General features: G+C 39.6%; 1 protein-coding gene across 4 annotated transcripts in view; it reads right to left on the bottom strand.

Annotated features, from left to right (window-relative positions):
• VPS13C (vacuolar protein sorting 13 homolog C) overlaps positions 1–19,581 on the bottom strand; it is a 483,673-nt gene that overhangs the window by 221,255 nt on the left and 242,837 nt on the right. For all 4 annotated transcript variants that reach the window (XM_029575527.1, XM_029575524.1, XM_029575525.1 and 1 more), the window contains 4 exons: positions 14,209–14,325; positions 7,251–7,354; positions 3,183–3,350; positions 1,708–2,012 (listed from right to left, as the gene is read on the bottom strand). In XM_029575527.1, the coding sequence (XP_029431387.1) occupies positions 1,708–2,012; positions 3,183–3,350; positions 7,251–7,354; positions 14,209–14,325 (694 nt within the window). The remainder of the gene's footprint in view (positions 1–1,707; positions 2,013–3,182; positions 3,351–7,250; positions 7,355–14,208; positions 14,326–19,581) is intronic.

Here is a 19,581-nt window from a genome sequence, read left to right as displayed (position 1 = left end):
GGTTGCAGGCAGACAAAAGAAATGCACTGGAGATTAGAAAAGTTAAAATGTACAAAAATATTAACTAACCAGCATTCTTGCTAATATTCTCAGTAGAGATTCAAATGATTAAACGGGTATCAACCCTAAAGAATCCCACCCAAAGCCTTTCTAGCAATTCTTCAGGTGCCAGCATTATATAAGCAGCCCATCCCATATGCAACTTCACTCCCTCTGATCCCTGCAGGGCTACAAAGAGAATGCACAATTCTTCAGCACAAGTTTATCTGAGTGGGATCATGAAATATTTAGAAAACATGGGTGCTAGAAAATAATTATTTTCTTACTAGTTTTGCTAATTTTGTTTTCATTTGCTCCGTTCTCTTCTGCCACCCTCTTTCCCTCCCTTCAGCCTCTTCCTTACCCCTCATCTCCCTTCCCTTCAACCCTCCTCCTTGTCTTTTACCTCCCTTCTGTCTTCCTCCATATCCTACCCTCCCAGCAGTAGCAGCAGCAATGACCTTTCTTCCCTACAAACAGAATTGGAAATACTAGAGAAAGATGATTTTTGGACTGAGGCGATTGTGATCCAGAAAGGTTGCGTTTCATTCAACTATTTTTTTTAGATTCCAATCTTCTCTGGGGAAGGTTTAGAGAAGAGCGACCAAAATAAAGGGGATGGACAGCTCCCTTATGAGGAAAGGCTAAAGAGGTTAGAGCTGTTCAGTTTGGAGAAGAGATGCCTGAGGGGGGATATGATGGAGGTCTACAAAATTACAAGAAGACTAGAGAATGGGTAAAATGTGAATTAGTTGTTTACTCTTTCAGATAATAGGACTAGGGAGTACTTCATGAAGTTAGTAATTAGAACGTTTAAAACAAATTTGAGAAAATTATTTTTCACTGAACACAATTGAACTCTGGAATTCATTGCCAGAGGATATGGTTAAGGCAGTTAGGTTAGATGGGTTTAAAAAAGTTCCTGGAGGAAGCACCCATAAATTGCTATTAGTCAAGTTGACTTAGGAAATAGCCACTGCTCATTACCAGTATCAGTAGCAAGGAACCTGTTTAGATACTTGCCAGGTACTTGTATCCTGGATTCACCACTGTTGGAAACAGGATGCTTGGCGTGACAGACCCTCGCTCTGACCCATTATGGCAACTTCTTATGCCATCATATTTTTGCAACAGCTTCCAGTTCAATCTGAGCCATTCGCTACAAGGACTACTGTGCTCTAAGTTTTCATTTGCAACTATCCAAAGCATTTTACCATTTCATAACCCTCTTCCTGCCATCTAGCCCAACCATCACATCAACAGTCCTTAGCAGCAACAATACTGCAACTCCTTCCAGAATCTTTATGGATGTATGCTGAAACAGTCCACTAGATGTCACTGTTGTGCAATAAGTGAGATTTCCTCCATGACATTCCCAACCCCAGCTGGCGCAAGTAAAAGTTTACACAAAATATTAGTAAAAATATACTTAACCAGGAAATGTTGGTTGCTTTTCAGAAGGCTATGATTTTAATTAAAAAGAGAGACCTATTTTGCTTACTAATTGGCCATAAAGTTTTGTTTTCTCAGCCACTATATTGTCTAATCTTCATTAAAGGACTACATATAGTAAGACAGTGGTGAGCAAAGAAATACATCAATACAATTAGAAATATATACATTTAAGTATCTGTAGAGATTTTTTTTAACTGGTTATTTTATTCATACCTTGATAATTTTAATTGTGTTAGCTGCACATCCATGCTGTCAATGACTGGAGGAAGGGTACATTCCTCTGTGGAGATCAAGTTATAGCTGTTCTGTACTCTAATAAGACCAAGATCTGCTATTACACTATTGTTTGAGGTTGATGACTGAGGTATTATGATAACTGGGGCTTTCAAGTTGATATCCATTAAAAGACGGAAACTCTTCTGAGCAAAATCTTTCATTCTAGAAGCTGCCTTTTCTGCAGCATGGACTGTGGCTGCACTTAAGGCTTCTTTTGCTGTCTGGAAATTGTTGAGGAAATTCTGTTGGAAGATATCACCATCTTAATTATGTTACGGAAACTAGTTACAGCCACAACGAAACACAAAAGGCACATGCTACACTCCAATTCAAGTTTTCAATTAATTACTAAATTAGAATACTAATTGTAGTTCTCTCTGTAATGGTGCAAATGATAATAGCAGGAAGAACTGGTGCCCCTCATCAAATGTCAGTAAATACTGCAGGTTGAAAAAAAAAAAAAAGACCACTACTGACTTACTACAGGAATAATCATTTATTTTCTCACAGGAGCTACTACAGTCCTGAACAGCTCAATGTATGAGGCTGACTTTCCATCCAGAATGAAATATAAACTTCAAAACATTCCTTTGCATTTACTAGCCAAGGCAACCCATAAAATGTGACTTGGCACTAAGTTTGTATGAGATTACTACTCAAAGCATTGGTTTCAACAAAACCAAAATTATTTTCTCTGTGAGGATCCACTGCTAGATACAGTATAATGCATTAATATGAGTAAAAAATGTTTGAAATTAACTGAAAATTACACTTAGATTATCAGTGACAAAACTGTTTCACCCCAAGCTAGCTGCCCTTCTGCCAGTAGGATTCTATTGAAAGAGACTAAAGTGCTTACTTTCTATGGTAAAAATGGATGTTATTAGAGGACATCTGGACACAAGAAAAAATAAAAATAGATCTAGCATACTAATTTTCTTTCTGATCAAAGACTCTCTCTTACTGACAAAATAATTATACTGGTGAGTGAAAAAAAATTGTGATTTTGATCCAATAAAGCAAGGGTCATTTTTTATTCTAAATTTTACTTCTGATAAAAAAAAGTTTTGCCATTATTTATTTATTTATTTATTTTTTAACTAACACCTACTTAAGTTACTCCCACCATTACAAATGTAATGCCTATTCTGTCTCTTCAGAACAGGCATATAAATATGGAACAAAGCATGAACAAAGAGTGGGCTCAGAAGAAAAAATGTAAAAATGAGGAAGTGAACAATATAAAATGTGCATAACTAATCACAAAAACATCTATGAAAATATAAGATGTGCACAAAGAAAACCAATACACTTAGGAATAAGAACAAAAGAAAAAAACAAAGTTTACTAAATTTCCAGAAATCTAGACAGTACCATAACTTTGTATATCTTCAGAGATGAATTAAACTTACCAAAAGTGACATGAAAAACTTGTGAAGAAAGACTATTTGAATGCAGCCTACTTTCAGCAGCATTTTGCCATCCACTTTGGACATATCAGTGTAAGCTTCTCCCTCAGTAGCTTCTGGATACAGGAACATATTGAAGCTGAAGACTTCATCTCCAACCATAGAGACAGCCTACAAGCATTATATGTTAGCTACTTTTATAACGCTAATATAATTCTTGGTAGGTATCACATAGAATTACTATACTATGAAACACTGTCAGTTATACCATTTACAAAGTACAATATTGTGTGAGTTTAACAGGCTAATTTTACACAGAGAAGGGCAAGTTAATACATATTTGAGATACAAGAAACCTATATGAATACTGTATTGGTCCAATTATATGACAGCCCCAAAAGCAAAGTTGCTTACCTTTGACAGGTGTTATTCAAAGTCACTAGTTCACCAGTCACACATATCAGTGATTATCTGACAGTACTGACCATAGTATGCTTTTCCAGAGCTTTCTACGAAAATCCAAAAGGCCCTCTGTGCATATGTGACAATTCCTGCTTCCCCAGTCGTGCAGTGTGCTCCAGTTCTGTAATTAAGCCATTAAGTTCAACTCCCAGAAGGAGAGGAAGGTAGCAGTTCCTCAATCCCTCAAAGAACACCTCTCACAGGTAAGCCACGTTCTCCGAAACCAGCAATTTACTAATCACACTGATGAGATGCTTTCAACAAAAAAGGGAAAAACAACCAACTGCTAACAGGGCAGCAAACTGTTTGGTGGGATTGAATTAGTATTTTTTTAAAACACAAAAACAAGCTCCTATCCTTAAAAAAACCCTGAAGAATATATTTTCCAACAGGCCGATACAGTAAACTAAACCTCTTTGGGCAAAAATGAAGGCTATGCAATCTGCTACCCAATTAAACAGTTGATAGACAGAGGCTTCTGCTCAGAATGGCTACTGAAATACAGGTAAGTATTGGCTTTAACTTCTATGAGCTATTGGGTGCCTTGTTTAATATTTTTCTCAGGGACTTGGTTATCAGATGATTTGAGATTTTAAAATCATTTTCTCTATCTTTCAGGGGTAAAAAATGTGTGTGTTGCATATGAATCGTAATCTAAGTGACCTCTGAAAAGCTGATTGATTGAAGATGTTATTTCTTGTTTTCTTTCTTCATGGGGCAGGAAAGCAACTTTTATAATGAGCAGTTAATAGACAGGATTCTGCTCAGAAATGTCACAAATACAGAAATTCTAGATTATGTTTAAATGTAAGTAAGGAAAGTGGATTATCTGACTATTAGAAAGGTTTTCCTAGGGCAGAAAGCAGGCTGCCAAGAAGCCATTGTAGTAGACAGGTAAAATGGTCCAGTCTAGAATCCCTCTCTCCCACCCCATCTATATGATTGTTTGTGGGGAAAAAGCCTATCTTGTAGCTTTATCCAATTAAATAAAAGTTACCCCTGTCCTCAATTAAACCCTACATAAAGAGTCATATGAGACCAAGAGAGAAGACTGAGTAGAAATGTTGGGAAATATTTATTCACGGAAAGGATGTTGGAAGAGCATAACACCCTCTCAGGATGGGTGATTGCAACTAAAACAGTAAATGGAGTTATGATGGCTAGGAATAAGCATTAATTCCTAAAAGGGGAGAGAGCAGAAAGCAAGACCTACGACATGTATGTATGTGGTTCATAGCACAAGACTTGCTTGGTTCAACAATGGGTGTTGGGACTACCAAAATGTGTATTAGAAGTTCTAACAGAAACACAGGTACTAACCTAATCGGGTCTGTCTGGTCAGCTATGCAAGGGAACTGGAAGGCTAACTAGTAAAGACACATTTAGATCATAGTGTGATGAAAGAATCAAACAAGCAGCTGGGTCTGTCTGGCAGGCTGTGAGTTCTGTAACTGGAAGTTCTAGCAGAAATGCCAGCATTCACATAGTCAGCTCTGTCTGGCAGGCTAGGAGTAGAGATATTTTGGCAATAGCCATATTATTATTGCTGGCTACTTAAGATTATTACAGAGCATTCTCATTAAGTTTAGGAAAATTAAATGCTGCAGTAAACTAAGTAGAGATCTGGTATGTTTTTCTTCTCAAGATGGTAAAATACAAATGAGAAACATAAAAAAAAAACAAAAATAAGAGAATGTTGTGGATAAGGAAAACCTTGCAGGTAGTCACACTATGGTGAGCAGCTGGGATGTATTCTTAGTTCTATGGACACAAAAACTGGGCAGACTGGATGGTACAGATTATTTCTTTCTGCCACTATTTACTACAGTGCTATATCAATCACCCACTCATATTGTTTTGCCAGTCTGTCTTGACTAGACTGTAAGCTCCAAAGAGCAAAAACTTAGATGCAAGGCAGATAAATTGCTAGAACTGAAACTCTCAGTCTCTCTAAGCTGAAGTTACTGCCACCAGCAAAGCAACCTTCCAGATGGCGAACTTCAATTCACAAACAGGCCGATACAGTTAACCTGCTCTTGGACGCGCGTTTTCCTTTACCCCTTATTCAGTAAGGGAGGAAAACGCGCGTCCAACCCACGGCACTTAATAGCGCCCTCAACATGCAAATGCATGTTGATGGCCCTATTAGGTATTCGCTCGTGATTCAGAAAGTAAAATGTGCAGCCAAGCCGCACATTTTACTTTCAGAAATTAGCGCCTACCCAAAGGTAGGCGCTAATTTCTTCCGGCACCGGGAAAGTGCACAGAAAAGCAGTAAAAACTGCTTTTCTGTGCACCCTCCGACTTAATATCATGGCGATATTAAGTCGGAGGTCCCGAAGAGTAAAAACAAGTTAAAAAAAAAAAAAAAAAATTTAAAAAATTTGAATTCGGCCCGCGGCTGTCAGGCCGAAAACCGGACACTCAATTTTGCCAGCATCCGGTTTCCGAGCCTGTGGCTGTCAGCGGGCTCGAGAACAGACGCCAGCAAAATTGAGCGTCGGCTGTCAAACCCGCTGACAGCCGCTCCTGTCAAAAAGGAGACGTCCCTAGCGCCTCCTTTTGCCCGTTTTTACCGCCGGGCCTAATTTAAATACTGAATCGCGCGCACCGGCGAGTGGCCTGTTTAGAAGAGAGGCACGAAAGGAAGCCTTTCATCAACAGGGTTAAAAACCACATTGAGGTCCCATATCACAGAGTGGCTCAATGGGAAGATTCAAATGACGATCTAACATTAATATATTAACTAAGGGCTGTACAGAAATCAATCTCCCTTTTAGAGTACAATGGTATGCACCAATTGCACTAAGGTGTATCCTAACCAAATTCGTGTTGAATACAGATTTTGAGATATGTGGGATGTCTTCACAGAAGCCATATGCACACAAGCATTAAACTTTGCACTTATCTATAGCTATTACAGAGGTTCTCAATGTTGTTTCAAAAGCACCATATGATGTGCCTTGAGCCTGTAGTGAACAGAAGTCTCCCCGATCCTCTTGAGGAAGGGGGTTAGCGAATCCCAGTGCCCTTTCCAAAACAGCATGGAAGTACTGGACCATGTATTACAGATTCATTTTAGATTAAATGCCCACATTCACTGTTTCATAGTATCATCTTACAATATTGACAACTTATCTAAAAATAGTACATCTGGTTGGATACTATGTGGGATGTAGCATAGCAAAAAGTGCTTTCTCAGAACTGTTCAAGGTCTGGCATACTTTTAACCACATTTTACCTGTGGAAATGATTTTGAAAAGTGCCCTCATAATTGGGCCAATGCAGTATATTAGTAATGTCACTAGCAGCAGGAATGACAGCCAGCACTAAGGAGGAATATTTCACAACCATGCAAAATGCATGTGATTTCTGCACATTATGCCAGCCCCTCTGCTGAAAGTAATCACAGAGACAACTCCTCTTTATCATAGCAATATGACTGCATCTTCTCTTGAAAGCACTAAAAATTACTATAAATACAAACATTAATACAGCGGTAAAATACCAAGCAAGAAATTAAACTACTTTTATTTTTTGAAGGTTTCATATACCTGCATGTGAAAACCATAGTTAATTTATAAATGTCACCTATACTGCAGGATTTACCCTTTTATGTATAGTCTTTGGATCAACATCTGTGACTATGATATCCCGGAGTCTTGCAAAAACTTCAGTCTGCTTAGTCTGCATAGAAACAGATGCATCCATACCTGTTGAAATATTTCATAATTGAATCCTTTATCAATACACAAAAGCACATGAAAATATAAAAGCTTACTATTTAGGATAAACAGGCTTGTTTTTAAAAACAAAAATATTAGATATAAATATCCAGCACTACAACATGCAGTTAAAATCATTTACTAACAGTAAAAATTGGTTATCAAATTACAAGCTGCTAGCTATTTTCATGATGGCTATTTCATGTATAATATTTCATAGTCTCATAAAATGCAAAGGACACCATGTTATATGGGAATTTCCTTAGATCAGTGATGGATAAATACTTTTGGCAGATATATTCTAAAACATTTCTATAGTCTACATAAACACTAGCTCAAGCCAATTTAATTTTCAAATGATTCACCTGAAAAATGTCAAATTACTGCTATGAACAAAAAATCCACAGAACCCAAGATAATGTGAACAAAGCAGAAAGTAAATGAGGACTAGATATTCCAAATTTAACAAAATCCGGTCAATCGCAGAAACTTTAAATTCACCATAACTAAAGAAAGGTGTCAGTAAGCCTGACTGTGTGTCATGCAGTTTGCTAAGAACGCCCGGACCAATCATTCACCTTCAAAACTAATATTTTTTTAGGTTGGTTTTTTTTTTTTGGGATCATGTAAAACAAAAACATTAACAGTCCACAGATGAGTAGTCTCACGGAACTTCTGTTAGACTAATCATCCTGTTTTGAATGCTAACTCATAGTGGATTATAAATTTGAATTTACCCAGAGGAAGCTTTTCTCAGCGAAACACCGGCCATGCTGTTGGGTTTACCATGCATTAACACTTTGAATTATGTCGTTCCATTTTACATACTCCTAGAAAATATTAGTTTTGAAGGTGGATGGCAGAACGGTCCAGGCAGTCTTAGCATACTGCATGACATGCCGTCAGGCTTGCTAACACCTTTCTTTAGTTATGGTGAGTTTAAAGTTTTTGCGATTGACTATTTTGTTAAATTTGAAATATCTAGTCCCCATTTACTTACTGCTTTGTTAACTACTGCTATACCACATGCACAAGTTGTTCAAATGAAGTCATCTCTAAAAAGGCAGCCTGCTGTGGGAGGGCAAACATACGGCATCTAATAACTGTAGGTGGCTCAAAGATATCCTGTAGAGATGTGAATCGGAACCGGAATCTGAACGGTTCCGGTTCCGATCCAAATCTTAAAATTTTTATCGCCCGGCCCGATTGGATTTTTGATTATCGGCTGCGCCCGATCCGATAATCAAAAAACCCTCCCCCACCCTCCCGACCCCCAAAAAAGGTTTTAAAATTACCTGGTGGTCCAGTGGGGGTGCGATCTCCCACTCCCGGGCCATCGGCTGCGTTAATAAAAATGGCGCCGATGGCCCTTTGCCCTTACCATGTGACAGGGTATCCGTACCATTGGCCGGCCCCTGTCACATGATAGGAGCATTGGATGGCCGGTGCCATGTTTAAAGATGGCGCCGGCCATCCAGTGCTCCGCCATTTTTATTAGTGGCAGCCAAAATGGCACAGATGGCCCGAGAGCGGGAGATCGCGCCGGGACCCCTCACTGGACCACCAGGTAATTTAAAACATTTTGGGGGGGTTCGGGAGGGTGGGGGAGGGTAAGGGATTCGTTTTAAAGGGTCGGGGTGGGTTTAGGGGTTGTTTTGGTGTGCCGGTTTTCCCGCTCTCCCCCCTCCCCCAATTTAAGATTTTTCACGATAAATCAGGGGAATTTCTATTGTATCGCGACACTAACGATTTTTGACAATTTAAAAAATATCTGACGATTTTTTTAAATAGTCATAAAACGATTCACATCCCTAATATTTTCGTTTGTTAGTAATATTATATTGTTTTAATGTTATATTGTTTTACTGTATCTCCCACCTTTGTTCATTGTAAACCGGCATGATGTGCTTCACGAATGTCAGTAAATAAAAGTGATCACAGGATATTATTTATTTTATTTATTTATTTATTAACTTTTATTTACCGACATTCGTGAAGCACATCATGCCGGTTTACAATGAACAAAGGTGGGAGATACAGTAAAACAAAACAATATAATATTACTAACAAAAACAAAAATATTAGGGATGTGAATTGTTTTTTGACTATTTAAAAAAATCGTCAGATATTTTTTAAATTGTCAAAAATCATTAGTGTCGCGATACAATAGAAATTCCCCTGATTTATCGTGAAAAATCTTAAATCGGGGGAGGGCGGGAACACCGGCACACCAAAACAACCCCTAAACCCACCCCGACCCTTTAAAACGAATCCCTTACCCTCCCCCACCCTCCCGAACCCCCCCAAAATGTTTTAAATTACCTGGTGGTCCAGTGAGGGGTCCCGGCGCGATCTCCGGCTCTCGGGCCATCTGTGCCATTTTGGCTGCCACTAATAAAAGTGGCGTGACCTCTAGAGTATAGGATGCGCAGGCAGTGTCTCACTCCTTTCAGGAAACCATCAACAACAACTCTAGCCAAGCATGAGAAAATACCACCACCTTTGAAAGGTGTTGGTGGTTTAACCTTAATGGATGACCAGCTCTAGACTGCAAATACAAACATGTCTGTTCTGTCTGCATCCCCAAACACCCTGTCACAAATCATCCTAAGAAAGGGGCAGCGGGTGGGAGCAAATGAGTTAACAGACTAGAGCTCCTTTTCTGGTCAGCTGGGAACAGATAATGGACAGCTTAGTGCAGAGATGGCCAACCTTTTGCGCTCAGTGTGTCAAAATTCATTAAAAAAAAACAAAAAACGAGCATAACTCGGGTGGTGTGTCACTTCTAGAAAAATCCATAATTTTGTGATATTTGTAGCTTTAATTAGTTACAAAAAGTTATAATTTTAATATATGTACTGTATTTATTAATAAAGCAAAAACAAATAATTCTTTACCTTACCTGCTTAGTGACTTTTTTGTTGCTGATTTCATTGACTAAATCTTCAATTAAAACTAATAAGGATTTTAAAAAGCCCCTGCTGTCCCCTTCTGTGGGAGCTCTTGATTTCCAGTCACCCTGATATTGTCGAGGATTAGGAGGTTATCCTCTCTCTCTCACACATACTCACATGTCCATTCTCTCTCACACATACACTGTCACATACATACACATTCATGCTCTTATACCCACCATAACCTCTCGCTCTCACTGACACTGACACACTCTCAGGCTCTAAGACAATCTCTCCCCCTCCACACCGACCCCCCCCCCCCCCACACACAAACTCTTACTCCCTTGGATTTTCTTATTCACACTCATGCTCTCACACTCACTGGCTCCCTCACATACACACACACACCCAGGCAAGCTCCCAGTTATTCTCACACACACACACTGACCCCCAGGCAGAGTCCCATTCATTCACATGCACACACTAAAGGCAGACCCCCCCTCTCTTGCCAGCAACCTCGGAACCTCTTTCATTCCTCTGCTGCCACTGTCACTGCTGCCACATGGCTATTGGGGAGGTGCCGATTGCTGCTGACACTAAAGCCCATTCTGCTGCTTCCTCTGTGCAGGCTTCGTGGGCTTCCACTTTCTCCATGCTGATCTCGTACATTGTGAGATCCACATAGATAAAGTGCTATTCTTGCACATTCCCAAAGATTACATGTGCCAATCACTAAAAAGTAATGTATTTTTTTTACCTTTGCTGTCTGATCTTAGTTTTCTAATTGGTTGGTCACAGGCTTTTTTTTCCATCTTCTCTTTCTTATTTATTTTGCCAATTCCTTTTATATTATCTTTTTTTCTGTTTCTTTTCTCTCCATCTTCTTCCCTCAAACACACAGTCAGGTTCTCATTCTCACATCCATTTTTCTCTCTCACACACAGGCTCTCACTGTCACATGCTCTCTCATACAATCATTCATACACACAGTCTCTCACTGGCAAATGCTGTCTGACACACACAGAGGCTCTCTATCACTCCCACATGCTGTCTTGCTCAAGCACAGGCTCTCACTGGCACATGCTCTCTTCTCTCTCACACACAGAGGCTCTCTCTCACTCCCACATGCTGTCTTGCTCAAGCACATGCTCTCTCTCTCTCACACACACACACACAGCGGCTCTTACATGCTGTCTCTGCAAACATTCAGGTCCTCACTCTCACACACAATCTCTCAACTCATCTCATACATACACACACACCCTCTACAGACCCTCAAGCCTCTCTCTCACCTCTGGGCCTCCTCTTCGCGGGTCGCCGCAGGATGGGCTCTGCAGCGGCCCTGATCTTCTCGGGCCACGGCAGCCCTGCTACCGGGCCTCTTCCTCTTCTCGAGCCGCTGCGACTTGGGATTCGCGGCGGCCCGTATGCGCTACTCCTCTTCTGCACGCGCTGATGCTCCTCCTCCTTCCTGCCCCGCGGCTCCAGCAACGTTTACTTCCGGTGCCGCACAGGTAGGAAGGAGGAGGAGCATCAGCGCATTTAAACGCGATCTTTTTCTTCGGGCCGTGGTGACGTGAGCCTCACCACAGCCCTGCCCATCTGCCTGTTGCTGCACCGCATGAGCTTCCCTGCGCCTGGGGGCATGGGTGGGGGGATACTAAAAACTAATTTTAAAGGAGTTTCTCGATAGTCCACGAAACGCTGCAAAAAGTCTCGGCGTGTCACCTCTGACACACGTGTCATAGGTTAGCCATCATTGGCTTAGTGGCATACCCCAACAGGAAAGCAGTGACTAAGCTGATATCTGGCTTCAAGGATGGTTTCAGGATACCCACTGCACATTTTTATTGACTGGGCTGGGATGTTGAGCTGGATTTGTCCGTTTTGGGTTTTCTATTGTCTGGGTTGCTATTTTTATTGATCATGTATGTATTTTTGTTTGCCGCCTAGATCCTCAGCATTGGCAGGTTATAAAATACAGATAAATAAAATAAACACTGCATGTGGGCCATTACACTTATCTTCCGTATTAAATGTTTTCTTCCTCTCACTTTGCTAGTATTATCAGTGCAGAGCTGTCCACTGAATTTGAGCTGGAGTGTTTTGCAAGACCTGTCTCCTGTAGGTCCTTCTTGCAGATGATTATGACCCCTTTGGTCACAATACCCGCTTGCAAGTGGTGGGCAGATGGGTCTGCCGATAATGCAGCCCCTTTCTGGTTAGGGGTTAACTCTCTTCAATAAAGACTGAGGCTTTACTTTCGCAAGGCAGGCCAATGGATGTGGAAAGCCACTCCCTACCATTAGGGGATGGGTATAATGTGTAGTTAGAAGGGTTCAGGTCCATAGACTAGATTTCCCTGGTTAGGGTTTCAGTAAAGCAGTGTCTGCATATTTACTGTGTACAAAGTCATTTAATTGGGTTGGAGGGTACAGGACAGGTCATGGTTGTCCCAGCTACAGTGTGTTAAACAATGTTTCCTCTCTCACTCTTCTTCCTTAGTAGTAGCCTACACAGGAGAATGAAGGAAAACACTCTGGTATAGAAATTATGCAAGTTGCCCTTTAGGCTCACGTAGATTAAAGCTAATTTTTTTTTTTAATTTATAACTGCAAGAGAATGAGCCCATGTTAACCAAATATTTCTATAAGCTTTCGCTAAAGTAATAAAAAAAAAAGTTACAATTTCATGAATGTTGATCACTTTCAAATTTTGTGTAAACTGACAAATGTGCCATTAAGATTCTACTGTTCAGAAATGTTTAGGTAACTACACTCATTACTCAAAGCAACCACAATTAATTTGCAACCATACTGTACACACCATCTCACCTACTCTTATGGCCTGATTAACTAAGGTTTATTCATCGTGTCTAAGTCAAGAGCTTATTAAATCAGGGCCTTACACTAAATTATCTCCTACTTCAAGACAATACAAACTTTACAAGTTGGGGGTAATTTTCAAAGCCACTTACACAAATACAACCCAGTTTTATCCACATACAGGGTCTTTTACATACACAAGCTCCTGGATACGCAAAGGTGATTTTGCACATTATTAGAAAATTAGGGCAAAAACCTGTGGGTAAAAATGTAAAAGATCCACAGACTTTAGCCTATGCAGGCTGTTTGAAAATTACCCTCCCCATGACTTTTTCAAAATACTTTAAAGCTAATCAATTTGAGTTCTCTAGAAGCTCAACACAGATTGCATCATACACTGAATCTGGCTGATATATGCTAGCTATCAAGAGTGGGCAAACCATGGCACATGGGATAGAACTGGCCCATCTCCCCATTCTTCCAGTCCGCCTACCTCGCACATTAAGACTATCTGATCCAGCCTACCATGGCTGCCACCGTCCTCCTGCAATCTACCCTATGTCAGTGATGGCATCTAATCACATGCTGACATGTGGCAGGCTGCTGGAGGACGGTGGTGTTGTGTAATCCTGCAGTCAAAAAGAAGGGGGGAGGCCCTGAGGATGCTGGTGCAGCCCATCCCACAGGCGGTAGAAGAGAAATGGAGGCAGAGGCAGTAGAGGTGAGAGAGGTATGTGAGAGAGAACATATTGAGTACGAGAGAGCTGTAAGGTGACCCTGCTGAAAGGAGATTTGAGAGCAACCTCCTCCTCCTCTCTGCTCTGAAACTGGCGCTATGAGGGATATTTCCCAAACGTGGTACTATTGAAGCAACTAATAGCACTTAATTACTTAGTGGTAACAATTAAAATAAAGTGTTTGAAGACAAAAGAACATCTAAGATGGATAAAAAATGAAAATGAAAACCAAAATCCTTAATCACTCAACACCTGAATGGCTCAAAATTATAAAACTATATCATTTGATTCTGCAGTGTACAAATGATGATTATGCAGTACAACACAATGTATATAGTGGCTTTATTTTAAAAATAACTCATGTAAACCTTAGATTGGTTACTTACCCTGTATTCTGATGTCTGCAATATTACATTTCTCATCACAGACAAAAATGTTGAATGCATTCAGTTTTGCAGAAAGTTTCAGGTTACACACGTCTTCATTAACTATATTACCAGACACTAAGAAACACAATCAAAAACAGTATGCTGATTATATAAAAGTATAAGTAAAATGCACAGCATGACAAATGCATTCATAGATATTATACCTGTTGGCTAAACTGTTGGCAATAGGTCATGACTCAGTATGGCCTTTATATTATGAAATGGCAAATTTATAAATCTAAAAAAATGACTGAATGTTAACCAACACAGAGAATAAACTATTTTTCACTATTAGCTCTTAAAAATTACACTAAGGTCAAGTTACTGATTTTCACAACAATCTGCAAATACTAACAAAAATCTCCAATGACTTCAATAATGGCAAAATCTGTGTCTCACTGTATTTATCTACACGTTAACACTGATTCCTGGACTTACAAAAGAACAATACTTCCTGACTAATGTATATTAACGTATAACAGCTTGAAAATTAATATTTTTATGCTTTCTATCCACTAACATAAGATTTGTTTAGTACATGAATGGGAAAAAAAGATGTATGGCATTTGATGACTTCTTCAAAAGGTTATGCCTTAAAAAAAATTAGTCTATCTTTTTTGTTACTGCAGGCTAACATGGCAACAACCTCTCTGGATATATACAGTGGTCATATCATATCCTTCAATATATTTCAATGCTTAATTTTATATGCAATTATGTCTTTGGAAAACATTTCATAAAATATAAAATTAAATTTAACTTTAAAATCTACTCACACATTTACAAGGCATTAACAAGCATCTGTAGCAATTATAAGCCAGACTGCTCAGTTAATATCCTGACTTAAGTTCATTTCATAAGATAATCCACTGATAAACAATCACTTATTGAATATACTAAAATGCTGCAACACCACAGATTTACAGAACTATTATGGAACTGTACCATCACATAAAAACGGATCCACTGAAATTACACAGCTTGAGCACATGAAAAATTTATACTGAGGTCCTTTTTCAGAAGATTTAGTGACTAACTTTGGGAGTTAGCCAAACAATTCTTCAGGATTTACATTATCCCCCAAGCTAAGGGGGTAAATTTTGTCCTGTCAAATGTTTTCCCATATAAAATGTACCCAAATAAAGAGGTGGTTCTAGAAGCATTCTTGAAAACAGAGCCTACTAAATTACTGTGTTGTAGACTTTAGTTTAAAATCTGTAGATTCTGTTTCAATTGCTTATTAATAACCAAGGAATAATTTCAGAAATCTTGATGATGCCTACACCAAAATCCCATATCTACAGGCCCTAACGGTGGAGGTGGACTTGGACACTGTTGCCATTACGGAGACATGGTTCACAGAGTCTCATGACTGGCACATGGCCATCCCAGGCTATAGCTCATTAAGGAAGGACAGACAGGACAGTAGAGAGGGAGTAGCAGCACTTTATGTCAAAAACAGTATCAATGCAACCAAATGCAAGGGACGTGAGGTAGGGAGGAAGCATTACGAGCTACCCTAAAACAAGATGATAGCTCTTCCATTTATACTGATTTTGATTCTTGTGCCTGATTCATATTGAGCTATCAGAATATCTCTATTACATCCCCTATTCCCTCATTTCTCCTTTCCACTTGGGAATGCACACAAAAGAGCACCATTTATAAGGAATTTTCAGGACCAAGACCATTCTGGATGATTTTCCCAGATAACTGAAGTTCCAGCCCCCTTCCCACCTCTGCCCCACAATGGTCTAAACCCAAGCATCTTGCAGCCCAACTTGGCCCTCAATGGAGCACCATGTGGTTCGAACAGCTCAACTGAGCTGTGAACAGCACAGGAAGGAGAAAAGTAGCAGCAGAAAGAATGGGTAAGAGGCCTGGCCAGAGATCTGCTGTTTGGATAATTTCTGAATAAAGGATCTTCATTTCCTTAATTCTCATCTGATATGACTTTTAGTGTGGACCTACACTATTTTAAAAGCCTCTCTCTGGACTGCCTCCAGCAAGTCTGTTTTAGAGGCATGGACTCTGGAAATTGTCTCACCACCAATCTAAACAGAAAAAAGATTTCCCTTCATATGCTGATTATGTCTCTCCCTACATATTACTAGAACTGAGAAAAAAAGAACACGCATGGCGAAAGAGACCATCCAACGCTACACTAAATGAGTACAACACCCTGATGCACAGTTACAGAAATAACATCCTTCACTCAAAGATTTTTATGCCCACAAAATTCACAATTTTTCCTTTGATGCCAAAGCACTGTTCTCATATGTCTCAGAGCTCACAAAACCCACCTCCCCAGTTATCCCTGACAATCAAGCTCAATCCAGATGCACTGAACTTGCACAATTCTTCGAAAATAAAATCCTGAAGTTAATAGCACCTCTGGGCTATGCATAACATAGAACCTCCTTCTCTCCCCCCTCCAGCCAGAGAGCTAACCTAGAATCCTTCGAACTCACTTCCTCACTCGAAATTGAATCTATTCTCAAAAAGATGAAACCCTCCAATCATCCGATAGATGCCATTCCATCCAAATTTCTACTCGCCATCCCAAACATCATTGTGAAGCCCTTAGCAGAGATCATCAACCGTTCGTTAACGCAAGGAGAAGTACCAGACACGCTAAAAATAGCCACCCTCAAACCTCTCCTCAAAAAACCCAACCTGAACCCAGCAGACCCAGCCAATTTTCGCCCCATCGCTAACCTACTGTTTATCGCCAAACTCATGGAGAAAATAGTTAATAAACTGTTGTCAGAATTCCTAGAATACCACAAGATTCTCACAACAACCCAATTCGGATTCCGCAAATCCCTCAGTACGGAATCCCTCTTAATCTCACTGACAGACAGAGTCCTCTCCGGACTGGAGAAAAAGACCCCCTACCTCCTGGCTCTTCTAGATATATCTGCAGCATTTGACACCGTAAAGCACTCGATCCTCATCATCCGGCTCTCAGACATTGGCATCTCTGGATCAGCCCTCGAATGGTTCAGAACATTCCTTACCAACAGGACATACAAGGTTAGAATAATCAACAAGGATTCTCACCCGGTCAAGTCCACTCTCGGAGTCCCTCAAGGATCCTCCCTCTCCCCAACCCTGTTTAACATCTACCTTCTCCCCCTTTGTCATCTGCTCTCAAGCCTAAAGATCACTCACTTTATATATGCCGATGACGTCCAGATTCTGCTACCAATCACTGAATCTTTATCCAACACCATCAACTTCTGGAACAAGTGTCTACAGTCCATAAACTCCCTCCTCACTAGCCTCAACTTAAGTTCTCAATACTTCAAAAACGGAACTTATGCTGATCAATTTCGATGACAACTTTCAGGCTGCCAGCAATCTAATCACACCATCTTGGATCCCACCCACACAAGTCAGAGACCTTGGCGTCACCATCGACAATAAGCTGAATCTCAAACAATTTGTCAAAAACACAACGAAAGAATGCTTTCACAAACTACACGTATTGAAAAAGCTGAAACCTCTCCTCCATTTTCAGGACTTTAGAACAGTCCTCCAAACAATTCTATTCTCAAAAATCGATTATTGCAACTCTCTGCTAATTGGCCTACCAGCTATCACAACCAAACCACTACAAATGTTGCAGAACTCGGCTGCCAGGATTCTAACTAACTCTAGGAGAGGTGAACACATCACACCTATTCTAAAAAACCTTCACTGGCTCCCTATTAAACATAGAATCATTTTCAAAGTACTAACCATAACCCACAAGACCATTCATTCCCAAACTTCGCTAGATCTAAGCGACCCACTTCGTCCCCACGCATCACTAAGACCTATCAGAACCTGCTACTTAGGCACTTTATATACACCTCTAGCCAAGTCACTATTTAAGAAACGAGCTTTCTCGACTGCTAGCCCTACTCTATGGAACGCCCTTCCCCACGGACCTTCGTCTAGAAACCTGTAGTCGAACGTTCAGGAAGAAGCTAAAAACTTGGCTTTTTACAAAAGCCTTCACTTAAAGGTCTCTCCCTAGGGTTTGATTCACTCGTGTCATACCCCATCACGTTAGAACTCTGACACCGTAGCCCTTAACTCTCCTGTTTAGCTCTACTTTACTTCAATCTACACCCATGTTTATTAAGTCGGTTGTAATTCCGACTTTGTTTGTTATTTATTTATTTGTAATAATTTTAAATTTTTAACCCTAAGTCGTCTTCAACTCTAAGTTCTCAGCGTTATCTATAAGTTCTCATGATGTTAGACCTGTTATTTGTACCCTCGTTTGATATAATGTTCGATAATGTTCGATGTAATTTCCAACTTTGGTTTTATGTAAACCGACGTGATATGTACCAGTACATGAACATCGGTATATAAAAGCTCTTAAATAAATAAATAATTAGCACCCCTCTGGCTCTAGCTACTGTTTTATGACAGTTTTGCTACCTTGAGATCAGACATAACCACCTCAAAGTATTCCTGGATGGTGCACATCAATATTCCACCCCACTGTGTATCATTCAAATATGATACTAAATTAGAAAATCAATCTTAAGTCATTGAGCATGCTGAAATGGAGTTATTTCTAACAAGATATTTCTGCATAGGAGTAAAAAAAAAAAAAGCAGAGAATGAAACGCTTCATTTAGAGTGAATCACATTTGCATACATTTTAAAAACATTTCAAGTACTCTGATCACTGTGCAGGGTACATATGCTAATAAAATTAATCGCATCTACATCTGGCCAATAAAAAGTGTTGCAAAACCTATAAGCAGATGCTGTGTATAGGATTTAAACCTATTAGTCAGTCATGATATTCTATGTTCATTAACATGCCTAAATTGAGAGATTTATTTCCAGTCTGAAGTCTCAGTTTTACTGTCTAGTTCAAAAATAAATCCATAAGTATTACTTTAGCCTAATATTACATAAATTTTATTTCAGGAAAGCCTTATTGAGATTAAACATAATGTATTTTAATTCTTTTGCTTCTCTAAAGATCTATGTTTGACTTTTCTGAAGCACCAAGGATGCATCAAGAAAGGACATCTTTTTAAGTCTATTTTGTTTTGTTATTTTATTACAAGAATTTATTCTCTCCCCTTCCGAAGAACTCAGAGAAAGATAAATGATTAGCTGAATAGTTTACATACATAACACAAAGATATACAGTTTGTGCAAAGACACCCTGCTACACAGAGTGACATGTACACAAAGGCATTTTGGGGCTTTTATATTAATGGAAAATATCCCACATTTCTGCTTGATTAATATTGGTTCCCCATTACACTCAATCTGGTGAAACGGAGAGCTATCCAGCAATCTTTAAAATACTAT

This window comes from Rhinatrema bivittatum, chromosome 13, assembly GCF_901001135.1.
Source record: "Rhinatrema bivittatum chromosome 13, aRhiBiv1.1, whole genome shotgun sequence".
Taxonomy (NCBI): Eukaryota; Metazoa; Chordata; class Amphibia; order Gymnophiona; family Rhinatrematidae; genus Rhinatrema; species Rhinatrema bivittatum.
This window is presented reverse-complemented; position numbering and strand designations above follow the sequence as displayed.